At 36.9% G+C, this 13,100-nt stretch overlaps 1 protein-coding gene across 2 annotated transcripts; it reads left to right on the top strand.

The window, feature by feature from the left end:
* The first annotated feature begins 3,161 nt into the window (after nucleotides 1–3,161).
* agr2 (anterior gradient 2) lies at nucleotides 3,162–7,312 on the top strand. Of its 2 annotated transcripts, none has more exons than XM_044170494.1 (8): nucleotides 3,162–3,302; nucleotides 4,337–4,458; nucleotides 4,574–4,637; nucleotides 4,743–4,795; nucleotides 4,989–5,065; nucleotides 5,415–5,478; nucleotides 6,844–6,927; nucleotides 7,021–7,312. In XM_044170494.1, exons 2-8 carry the CDS (start codon nucleotides 4,347–4,349, stop codon nucleotides 7,068–7,070), a joined length of 504 nt encoding a protein of 167 aa, XP_044026429.1. In that variant the 5' UTR covers nucleotides 3,162–3,302; nucleotides 4,337–4,346; the 3' UTR covers nucleotides 7,071–7,312. The 2 variants fall into 2 exon arrangements, with proteins under 2 accessions (XP_044026429.1, XP_044026430.1); XM_044170495.1 differs by having other exon boundaries at nucleotides 3,243–3,338.
* The last annotated feature ends 5,788 nt before the right edge of the window (nucleotides 7,313–13,100 follow it).

The raw sequence follows: 13,100 nt of genomic DNA on the forward strand, positions 1-13,100 counted from the left end.
CCAGCAGAGGACTCTTTTAATTTTCACCTTTTTCACAAGCTGAAATTTACACCGTGCTTCCAAAAATGTTTGGTGTTTGTTACACACATGAAAAAACTTCACTTTCTAATAATAACCTAAACTCTCAAACCAGTTAAACAAGTCTTAGTTACATGTCTTACAATATTTTTTAATAGCTTTGTGATTAATGAAATTGCTGTTGGGTGCTAAAGTTACATAGTCCTTATCATGATCCTGATTATGTTATTATGATTTATTTAAAAGAGTAAGTTTGGGCCAACTATATCCACCTTTTTAAATTTGTAAATTCCAAGTACATTCACTTTATTACACAATGTATTGATCCTGGTCCCATTCTATAGTGTTTTATTGCAACAGAAGTTACTTTCCTTATTCCAGAGAAAATCAACTTGGTACAGGAATTTTGCCTTCTTAATTTTCCTTAAGAAGTACTGTAAGCACTCTGCAAGATTGTTGATTTGCATCCTCTGTGGATCTGTTCTGAATGCAAAGTGGAAAAACTATGAAGCCATGTCACGTTCACCCCACCCCCCGGACATACAAATAACTCTCAGCAGTGCGGGCAGTATGGAGTATGGAAAGACTGTGAGCATGCAACTGAGAGTAGCAGTAGTAGCAGTAGAAATACTACCTCTACTACTTATGGCTAGTAATTTACTGTGTTTGTAAGTTTAACAGTGTTAGGGGCAAATTTACACCTTCCCTACCATTCATTCAAATCCCCAATTCTGTCACTCTGCCTGTGCTACATCCTCACTAGGCTAAGCTAGAAATTTAAACAGCTCTAAACCACTGTCTTGGTCGTCAGTGACTTTATAAATATTTTAAAAGTTGTTGACAAGACGATCTCACCTCAAGGTCCATTTAGTAGCTTTTCGATTGAGTCACATGATCTTCATCAGCAGATGATGGCGTTGCCAAGTTATCATGGAACTGTAGATAATGAAATTTCCATTTTTCTGAGCATTTTAAGGACATTAAGGCATGCTGTTTAGTTTCAGTGTTCATTCTTGACCTTGGAAACAGCAGTTGACTAAAACGATCTCATAAATCACTTAGAAGTAACTAATGACTTTATTAATGGTTAATAAATTGTCTAATAATGTTCTATGGATCCGTTATAGGAACACCTGTTGGGTTTCTAGGTCGTGAAAAATCTCTCTGGTGAGTCATTAATAGTCAAGTCATGAATAAAGTAATTCCATCAAGTCTGCAGTTACAGTTGCATGTTATCTGTTGTTTTGCACTACTAAAAAAGTAAACCCCAAAGAACAAACACACAACCCTCGATATGTAAATAAAGTCATCAACAAAGGGTCACAAGTTTCTTTCTAATAAGCCAACAACAAAAGTTAGTAAATCATCAGTCATTATAACTGTTGATAACTCATTAATAAAGGGTTTTTACAACAATCTATAAAATATGCAGTTGTAAAAGTTAATATGTGGTTGATGAAATGGTTTTCATCCAAATCCTCTGCAGCATTTTCCAGAGGGTCAGAGGTCAAACAGTCCATTAGAGTGTCCTTACTGATGGATTAAAGAGGTAAAAAGACAAAGCAAATGTCCTTCTGGAGGAGGATTTTCTCCAACCTGGCAATCAACAGGTATTCTTATTAATGGCTCATAAATAAATAATTTATTAGCCACAACATAGAAATCCTTTATAATGGGTGCCAAGTAATACCACGAGTCTGACCATTAAAAGCTTGGATATTTTAAAAAACACAAATGTGGCTCATTTACTGTATGAAGAAATGTACATGTTTCATTGAAAAATAAACATGTCAAGTCAAATAATCTGCTTTTGATATTATTTTATTGTCAGTGTTTCATGATTAAATGTCTTGCTTCTTGCATTTTATTCTTCTTTTCTTTTCCTCGTAAAGCACTGTAACTTTGCTAAGCTTAGTGAATGAAGTAGCCTACACAATGCTGAGGAAATGCTCCAGCCTCAAACAGCAGCAGTGCGGGTTCAGGGTGAGTGCTGTGGCCGGGTCCAGGATGCAGACAAACAGAGGCCCACACCTGAGGCTGAAGCAGCCAGCTCGCACTGAGGGCCCTGCTGCCGGCACAGGAGACTGTTGAGAGGCTTCGAGATAAAGCTCGCAAACACACCGCCCCTTCATGTCCGTTAACGTTCAGAAATAGCGCAATTTAAGATGCTTAGATAATTTTCGGCTACTCAAGTTTTTGAAACATGTCTTGTAATGTAAAGGCTTAGTTTAATTAACAGAATACAGGATTTCTCATGAAGCCTACTGGTTGTGTAGCTGCAGGACCTTGATGTGTGTGTATCCGCTGCAATTTCACTTTTCACGGCTGTGGTGAAGAAACGTGGATGTCAGACATCTTTCTATCTTCATGACTGAATCAATATGTTGACTATGTAAAGACTCATTCAGTTTGTGTCTCGAGCCAATCACATAAAGACCAATCATCATCCAGCATCTGATCGCGTTCCTCAATTATATGCTGACTGCTCCTTGGATCCAAGCCAGACGTCCCATCTCACATGGAAAATCTGAATCAAAGGGATTATTAATTATCTATCACAGTCTCCAAACTAAAATGAATATAGGCTAATAGATTCAAAACCCAGTTATGGACGTCCAAACAATGGAAGTGAAAGTAGATCTATATCAGCCTGGATACGAGTCGTTCTTTCGGGTGGATAGATAACTGAATGCCAAATCCCTTTAAAAATTCTGATAATTTAAGAGTGCGCTTCTTATGGCAAACTCACATGAATGGTAGACTACATGTCCTCTGATACATTCGGAATAGGCCTACAGATAATATGCTAAAGCAACATTTCAGAAAATAAAAATCTTAATTTATGAATGGTTCCTATTGTTCCCCTCCCACCCGCACTGATACATTTTAGACGACGATGACTAACAAAATAAGAGGCAAACAAAAGATTAAACTTATATTAATTACAGTAGAATAGGCACTACTCAGGAATTATGAAGTATGCCGATTTTATGGGTTCATTCTATCATAGCGATACATTTTACACTCGATGACGTGATCTTACAACACGATGTCTGGCAATACACACGGAAACCTCAAATTACATATTTTCCCATGGGAGTTTGGTTTACAGACAAAAACGTTTAGGAAGCTTGAGTCACCGGCACAGAGAAGGCGCGTGGGGGAAGGGAAGAGGGCGGGCCCGCAGGGGAACAGGTGTTTAAATACGGGATAGGTGAGATGGAGGTACAGCAGATCCTGGAGCTGCGGTCCACCTACATTTTCACCTGACCAGTCGGAAACAGGTAAGATGACCTGTCATCACAGCCACCGTACTCTTGGTATGCTGCATTTAACTGTGGGATTTTTTATTTAACTAAAGAGGTCTTTCACATTCATTTCAGTCAGCAAATTCGGTGGAACTACAGTCAAGTAATTCAGTGTCAGGCCTGGAAAAAGTGCTAAACTACTCAGTTAATTACCTTAATGTTCAGTATAGTAGAAGTAAACCTGATGGTTTAAAAATGTAACTGAAAGAAAATAAAAGACATAAGAAAAGGTTGGCTAAATTATCTTAAAAATGAGTATTAAAAGTTGTTTTTGGGGGGGTAACGAGAAAACTTCGTGTTAGTTTTCATTTGCAAGAAACAAGGAAGAGAACCCTAATAATTATTTAGCTGATGATTAAAACTTAACAGATAACAAAACAAAATGGGAAATCAAAGTAAAGAATGAGTCATTACAATTCGTGCAACACAGTCTTAATTCAACAGCTTCTGATGCTGCACTGTTTGGAAGTGTTTGAATAAGTCTGTACCACTTGTACTTCAGATTTACCTTTTAAAAAAAAAGATATCTCTGGTTACATTGCACTCCTTTTGCTCTTTGCTTCACATTTTTGCACTGCTGCACTTCTTTTAAAATGCTGTATTTTACTAGATTTTATGTACTCTACTTTTTAACTTTATTTTTATTTATTTATTTTTTCTCATTATTTAGTGGGTTGTATTTCCCATCTTATGTTATGCACTCCTCATTTTTATTTTACAATAAGTATGGCATTCTATCATTCCATGTCTATTTTCATGTGAAGATGTATGTATTCTATTCTCATCTTATTTTTACTATATTTTACATGAACTATAACATTCTGACCTGTGTTGCATGTCGTACCCTTCTCTCTCTTCACTTGTTTCCTGTCTGTCAGTGAAAATGCCATCAAAATACCCCCCCCATCCTGATAAACGTAATGTAAATTTGCTAGTGTTCCTTCTTTTATTACACAGTTTGAACATTTCATTTCATTTCCCCCTGCCTTTGTCTATTCCTTGTGTTCCAGTAAGCCTATAATGATGATCAAAGCAGCGTTGTTGGTACTCTTGGTCCTGGTAGCGGTGTCCTCCACCTTCGGGAAATACATCCCAAAGACTGGCAAGAGGATCCCTCAGACTCTGTCCAGAGGTCTGTGAGCATCATCCGCACCTCTAAGGCTGAATGATTGAGACTAAAGTATAGTGTGATAAATACTGAGATAAAGCAGACTCATTGATCTTTAATGGTGTCCATGTCTGTCCAGGTTGGGGTGATCAGCTGATCTGGGCTCAGACTTATGAGGAGGCTCTCTACTGGTCCAGGTCAAGGTAAGAAATAGTTCTAATGCTGGCATCAAAATGTTGGTTTAATTCCGACATTGACTTTCATTGAAGTTGATGACTAAATGTAAGTGAAGCTGATTTGTGATTTAGAAACAAGCCTCTGATGGTCATCTTCCACCTTGAGGACTGCCCACACAGCCAGGGTAAGTCTAACTCCTGATTCAACTGAACTACTGTTCAGTTGAATTAAGAGCCAAACCTGTTTGAAGAGTAAGCAGTCATTTGTTTGCTCACGTGTGACGTCACCTCACACATCCTGGTGCTGTTCTGCACCAGGTTCATGTGCTAACAAACGCTCGACTGAATTGTACAATTACAAACCTGTTTCTCCCGCAGCACTGAAGAAGGTTCTCTCTGACGACAATGACATCCAGAGAATTCTCGATGAGGACTTCATCGTCCTCAATCTAGTGGTAAGTTATGGGACTTTTCAGATCTGACTACCTGGCTAAAAGTGTTTTAAAGGTGCGTACCACTGAATCTGTATTCAAGTTTGAGCTGTTTTCAAAACTATAAAACCTTGTGTCATAACAATGTACAGCTCTAATACCTAATAACTTATTAATTCATTTTATTGTTCAGCACTAAATCCTCCTCAAACTTGGTTTAAGTATTTCTTTATAATATTAAATATTCATGGCTAAACAAGTAACAACAAAAGTTAAAGTTCTGGAAAAAACACTCTTAGTTATTGTTTGCCAAGAGTTTAACAGTCAGACTTTGATATGTTTGCATGAAAAAGTGTTTTTTTCTCACCTACAGTATGAAACCACAGACAAACATCTCTCTCCTGATGGACAGTATGTTCCCAGAATAATTTTTGTCGGTAAGAGCTATAGCTTGTAACACAACCTTTCTTGTAAGCCTGTTAACACATCCCTTTCAATCTTTGACCTTTTTTACAACACTATCAGTTTAGTTATGTGTTTTACTTTCATACCAAGGCCAGGGTATTTACTGTGTCAACACTACTACTACTATTTAATTTTCTCCCTGGGGATCAATAAAGTGATATCTTAACTGTAAATTGTTTTTACAGTGGTATGCTAATGGTGGATGACTATGATGTTGGTTGTAAGATGCTTTGGCCAATTATAGCATCCAGCATTGGAAGAAGTCCTGCTTTGAAAATGTCATTGACGTAAAAGTACAAGTAAAATGTACTTAAAGTATCAAAAGAAAATGTACTTATATTGCAGAAGAAATCCCCTTATATGTGATATTATTTCATTATTATTATTATTGATGCATTAATGTGTAAGTAACATTTTCCTGTTGTTGCTGGTCGAGGTGGAGGTTATTTTAACTATACTGTTGGGTACGTTTATAACAGTGCATCATCATCACATGTTTTGTATGTAGTTATAGCTGTCAAAAAAATGTAGTGCAGTAAAAAGTATTTAAATATTTCCCTCTTAATTGCAATGGATTAGAAGTATAAAAGAGCATAAAAAATATTCAAGTAAAGTACAAGTACCTCAAATTTGTAGTATAGTACTTAAGTAAGGGTACTCAATTAGCAACGCAAATATTTGGCCAATCATACAAATATTGTATGTACATGATTATATGAAATAACTAATTATATGTATCTAAAACAAGGATTGAAATATAAAACCTATGTAACCTTTTCTGAACAGTGGCCACTGTGGCCACACGTAGCCATTACAGAATAATGATAAATGCTAAAACATAGCATTGGCTAACAGTAGCACAAGTAAAGAAGATTGACAGAGTCAGTGAAATGACTCAGTAATCTCAGTTACACAGCAGTATCTGACATTAGCTAATATTAGACACCATAAAGGGTCATACCAGAACAAGACAGGCTGTAGCAGAAAAACCCCTGAGTGAACTGAATAGAACAAGGGCTTTATAGCTTATGTATTCAACTTAACATTTTTAAGAGGAAGATTGTGTTATTTCTTCTTTCAAAAGTTACATGGTTGTAATATACATGCACATATATATGTAACTGGCAGCATTTGGCTACTTAAAATACTAAGAAACACCTATATTTACCAAGTACACACCATGTATAAAGAGGAAGTTGACTTGTTGACACTGGTGCCAAGATACTTAAAATTCAAGTTTAGCAAACATACATTAGCAGTAGATACACACAGCTCCTGCCTGCTCTAAGATGGCACCTGAGTCTTTTACTCACCCATTACCAATAATGTATCCACAGACCCCACAATGACGGTGAGGGCCGACATCACAGGTCGCTATGCCAACCGCATGTATGCCTATGAACCAAGTGACATCAAACTCTGTAAGTGCTGCAGCTAACACACTGAGAGGTCTATGCATTGTCTTTTTGTATCACAGACTGATTAAATGTAAATGTTTCCTGCCTCTCCCTCAGTGAAGAGCAACATGCAGACGGCTAAGAAGCTCCTGAAATCTGAGCTGTGAGCACAAGGATGAGTCACATGCTTGACTTGTGACCCTCATCCAGAGTTTATTGTCACCACAGATGCCAATAACATGTTGTCACTACAGTTTACACATGGAAAACTAAGCACTGGAAAGTTTCTTCTCGTCACCTTCATTTCAAATGTTTTCTCCTTGAATTCCCTTCCTGATTCTACCTTTGTTATTATTGCTATACATCCAGAATGTCTTTTGAATAAATATGAAACTGTTCATACATACAAGATGGATAATCTGCCTTTTTATTTGCCAACAGATTGCAGGGAAATATAAAACTCAACAGAAGACCTGAATAATACACATACAAAAAAATGATGGTACTTCAATGTGAAAGCATTCATGCTACTGCTGCTACTACTATTACTGTTAGTGCTACTACATATTTCTACTAACTAATTAGAATATTTAAGGACTGGATAAAATAAAGGAAGTATGTTTTTAGCCTCAGTATAGAGCATGCTATTTTGAAGGAAGTGTTAGAGTGCAGGGACCTACTGTATAGTCGCTCACTAAGGCCTGCAGGGCATATTAGTCTCCTACAAGTTTGTCAGTTACTTAGCTGGTAACCTATTAGCTAAAGTTTTGGAGGGTTGCTGACAATTAACATACTTTTAAAACAATTGTGGTATCAATAACTGTGTACATTCTGAAGAGTAAGACAATGTGAGAGAAGAAGCAGTATTGGGCTGCCAGACTGCATTCTTCAACTGGTTTGTAAAGGTTATCAAAATGATAGCTGTTAACTGTTAAACAGCAGAGTTTTGCGCTGTGTTCAGTCTATATTAACCACAATTACCACTTTCTAACTTGCAAATACTGTACCATGCATTCACATTAACCTTCAAGTGGTAATTTCAGGGAATTTTGTATTTTTATGAAAGCCGCAATATAACTGACTTGGTGGTAAATAATATGTAGCCTAAGTGTAATAGAGTTTTGCTACCTGAATCGAAGGGTCCAAATCAAATAGCCTAATTAATCCGGCAACACTGATCGGGTACAGTCGGGTCAGTTGTGTTGTGGGTATGGGCCAGGTTTGGGTCTTAGTTTAGGCCTGTGTAGAATTCTACTACCATGTGGACATCTGTACTCAGATGAGGTCATGTAGAAGCTATAAAGTAAGTGAGGATAAACATGTTGACTTTAAGTTTTATAGTGCACAGTACTGGTGTTGTCAAACTCCTTTATATAACAGATGCCTCAGGTCAGCCTCAGTCACTACACACCACCAACTCTGTCTAGCATACAGCTGCAGCTCAACCTAGCTATTTATTCATTGTGTTAGTTACAATTTCAATCGTGACAATGGCAATCATTGTCTTGAGTTGTCTGATATATGAATTTGAATTTTAGAAAGTCATAATCTTCCCCATCACTAATTCCAGTCCACAGTATATGAATGTGGTATTAGCAGAATGCTACATAAAGAAACAGATGCCAACAGCAGTAGATAGTGGGTCCATGTACTTTTTGGCAGTTTGTTTTTTTGTTTGAAACCAAAAACGGAAGAAATTACCATTTTTTCCCTGTTTTTTGTTTTTGTTGTCAGAATAAAAAAAAACCCTGAGAAAACCAAATTCAAATAATGGTCCAGTTTGGGTTTTTGCAAATTCCTTTTTTCGTTTTTACTTTTGAAGAACGACATGAAGATAAGCAAGACAGGTGACAGAATTTAAAAATAATAATAATGTAATGGAACATTAATAAACTAATAATAATAATAAGAATGATAGTGATAGGAATAATAATGATAATAATAGTAAGACTAATAATAACAATTGTAGTAGCAGTTGTCGAGCAGGAACACGGGGGCAGCAGGTGGGCCACAATCATAGATCCAGACTCTGCAGCTCTGGAGGCAGAAATACCTGCTGAAAGCGACAGAAGGCGAGAGGAGAGAAAGAAAGCACAAAACTATGGGAGAGAGAAGATGTCAAGTTAGTAACATGCAGTAATGGGATAAAATGCATACAGATGGAGAGGGAGAGGAGGGGAGAGGAGCTCAGTGCATCATGGGAAGTCTCCCGGCAGTCTAGGCCTATAGCAGCATAACTAAGCGATGGCTCAGGGCTCACCTGAGCCAGCCCTAACTAAAAGAGGAAAGTCTTAAGCCAACTCTTAAATGTGGAGATGGTGTCTGCCTCCCGAACCCAAACTGGGACCTGATTCCACAGGAGAGGAGCTTGATAACTGAAGACTCTGGCTCCCATTCTACTTTTGGAGACTCTAGGAACCACAAGTAACCCTGCATCCTGGGAGCACTGTGTTCTAGTCAAGTAATAAGGTATTATGAGCTCTTTAAGATATGATGGTGTCTGACCATTAAGAGGTTGTATTCTAGATTTTACAGGAAGCCAGTGCAGAGAAGCTAACATTGGAGAAATATGATTTCTTTTCCTTGTTCTTGTCAGTACATGTGCCGCAGCATTCTGGATCAACTGGAGAGTCATAAGGGACTTATTCGGGCAGCCTGATGATAAGGAATTGCAATAGTCTAGCCTAGAAGTTTGTGGCCCAGGTTGACGTATTGACGTAAGCACATGTCTCATTTCTGGTCACCGGTGTTTGTATGTTACTAGTAGCGTATTTATGCTGCTCTAGCTCATCACAGGTAATTTTGCTTGATTTTTTATTATAGTGACTATCTGCTATAAATTTAAACGTACACTAGTGCTCAAGCACTCATAGCACTCTTTCGAGTCTTAAGGGACTTATTGGGGCAGCCTGATAATAAGGAATTGCAATAGTCCAGCCTAGAAGTGACAAATGCATGGACTTTTGGCATCATTTTGAGACAGGAGGTGCCTGATTTTTGCAATGTTAGTAGGTGACATATAGGCTTTTATTTTGATATATTTACTTTTACTTCAGGGTCACCTATCTTGCTTCTCTTCATGTCTTTCTTCAAAAGTTAAAATGATAAAAGGAATTTGCAAAAATCCAAACTGGACCGTTATCTGAATTTGGTTTTCTCTAAAAAAACAAAGCAGTTTTTCTGTTTTTGTTGTCTGATTCAAAAAACAAAAAATGACAAAACCAAAACCAAATAATGGTCCAATTTTGGTTTTTACAAAAAGTTTTAATTTTTCCGTTTTGAAGAAATAAGAAAAGCAAGACAGATGTCCCGGACATGAAAGTAAATATACCGTTCCATGCATCTGCTAATAATACTGCTAATGGCTAAAGCTAGCTGATGCAAACCGGCGCTACGGAATGGACAGGCCCAGGAGTAGAACGACTCTCGCACACAAGAGGCTTTTTAATAAATAAATCACAAATTAAATTAAACATTAAATATATACATTTATTTATTTATTTATACATATATTTATATATTTAGACATTTGTATATTTATGTATTCATTTGTATATTAAATTATTTATTTACTTATTCATTATCCAAACATCGTAGAAAAGGTTTCAGTCGTAGTCATCTGGACACTGTTTTCAGAATCAAGACGTTTCGCTCCCATGACTTCGGATGGGGCCAAACGTCTTGATTCTGAAAACAGTGTCCAGATGACTACGACTGAAACCTTTTCTGACGATAGAACACTCCTGGACGAATGAGGGACTACACCGTATTATCCAAACATGTATTTATCTATTTATTAATTGTATTTATTTATTTATATATACTTTCATTTATCCATAGTGTAAGTTGCTGCAGCAAAATAAATAAATTGTCAACTTCATCCATCAAAAGTCTGGGGGCAGACTGTCCTGTGATTGGTGGTTGAACTTGAATCTACTCTTTTGCCTAGTTCAAGATGGCAGCACCCGGTGCCGATTTTAAGAGCAACTTGCAAGACCCCAGTGAATCAATGTATAGAGAAATTATGTAGAAACTAGATTTTCCAAAACATAGTATACAGTAAACAAGTATAGGACGCTTTTTTGTCCAAGAGACCAGAAACAGGCAAGGATTAGATTATATAACGAAATAACAGAAATTGAGTTGTGGTTTAAGGAGACCCACTGGAGAACTGGGCGTCTGGATGAGCGACACCTGTTGTGCCGAAAAAGTACTGCACCCGACATGAATGTATTTAATGTACGTTAAACATGCTGCCTTGAAGATGATATAGCATCTTACTAATAACTCAATAAAGTGTAAATTATTCCACTGAGAATAATTTACAGAACATATTTCGGCAGGCAGTCTTTTTCGGCACAACACCTGCTGTCATTTTTGTAACATCCATATAGAGCTTACATAGCCTACCTACATACAAGTGGGATGCTGAATCAGTGCATTCAAATGAATATTTTATCTTATTAATGTAAACTTATACATGATGACTGGTTATGTATTGAAGAGAAGTTTTGTGGGATGTGCACATGTACTATAACGGAGTGTCACGGAGAAACTGACGCCACATTTTGAAAAAAGTATTAAAAGTCGAAAGGATCGATACATTTACATGTATCAACTCGAAGGAACCGACCCATCGTTACCTACTGCTCCACATTCTTTCTGGAAGATTTTCAGAGGAAATAACAGGTCTCCGTGTCCAATCAGCGGGCTGGATGCTCTGGAGCCCGGCCCTCGCGGAGTCATATGCCGATCATGCATCAAGTTAAAATAGGTAACCACACTAACACCGGAATTCAAAGTAATTTTGTCTTCAAAATAAAAGCATGGAATTTCAGGTGACGAATTCATCAAACTGAAAGATCCTGCATTTAATATTATTGATGCCGGAGGTATTTACATCAATAAAACTGAAACTTAAGAAGCATTTTCCATTTGTATAATAAAATAAATTGCTCATTTTTCTTGTACTATGACATTCCAAGATTTTGACTTCTCATTAAAACAACATACCAACTTATCTGCTTACAAAAAACCCTCTTGTAATAACATACCATAACAAGTTGGTATGTTGGTACAATAAGAATATTTATGTTGTCAAAAGAAAGATCCTGTCAAAGTCTAAAGCAACACTCCTCTGTTAAGTAGATTTATACTTGTCTTGGTTTGAGACACAGTACAGTGCATTTCATACTGACAGTGTTTTGTTATTCAGTTCAATTCATTTCAATTGTATTTATATAGTGCCAATTCATAACAGAAGTTATCTGGAGGGGGGGCACAATGCAAATACCACCTAGAATTTTTAAAATAGTAATATTGTAATTGTTGTGGTAACATTAATATTAATAAATTAATAATAATATGAATAGGAATGACAGCTATAGGAATAATAATGACAGTATTAGTAACAGAGCCAATAACAACAACTGTAGCAGCAGTTGTCGAGCAGGAACACGGGGCAGCAGGTGGCCCACAACCACAGATCCAGTCTCTGCAGCACCGGAGGCAGAAATACCTGCATTATTATAGTTAACTAAAAATAAACAACTGCACATCAAATTTATCATCAGCTGAGAGGAGTGCATTGTATTTCTAGCACTAGAGGTGATGATGTTGGCACATTCTTTGTGAAAGACGTCAACAAACCAGTTGTATGGCAATATAATACTATTTCTATTAATGTTTCAGCTCACAGTTACTGAGGTTTACATGATCAAATGATCCCAAAGGTGGAGTAACCATTGACAGGAATAGTGTCCATGCAACCAGAATGATTATTTCTTCTGTACAAAAATGACATTATCATCTACCAGGCTGATTAATAACAGAATATTACCATCTCATGTGTCTCATTCAAAGCATAAAATGAAACATAAGCAGTACTTGTAAATGAGTTATTGTCTGCAACATCTTTTTATAGGCTTTATTGGCCTCCTTTTGTTGCTATAACAGGTATTAAAGTTTCTTGTCTTAACAACATACCTTATCATGCCATACCTTACACTTATGTTTTCATGATGACATGTTTACTATGATCAAATCAATTGATGTGCCATTACAACGAGAAACCCTCCTTTTGTAAAGACAGTATATCCCACTGGAAATATTACAAAAGTACACAAATTACATACATTTGTTTTGAAGGCTTGATATCTACCTTCCTCTATACTCCTGTTTTATTGTTTGTAATTGAC

Source organism: Siniperca chuatsi, linkage group LG17 (genome assembly GCF_020085105.1).
Source record: "Siniperca chuatsi isolate FFG_IHB_CAS linkage group LG17, ASM2008510v1, whole genome shotgun sequence".
Taxonomy (NCBI): Eukaryota; Metazoa; Chordata; class Actinopteri; order Centrarchiformes; family Sinipercidae; genus Siniperca; species Siniperca chuatsi.

Coding starts and splice junctions, on each gene's coding strand:
- agr2 (XM_044170494.1), top strand. CDS start 4,347: ATGATGATCAAAGCAGCGTTGTTGGTACTCTTGGTCCTGGTAGCGGTG. Junction 4,459..4,573: donor CCCTCAGACTCTGTCCAGAG/GTCTGTGAGCAT, acceptor ATGTCTGTCCAG/GTTGGGGTGATCAGCTGATC. Junction 6,928..7,020: donor ACCAAGTGACATCAAACTCT/GTAAGTGCTGCA, acceptor CCTCTCCCTCAG/TGAAGAGCAACATGCAGACG.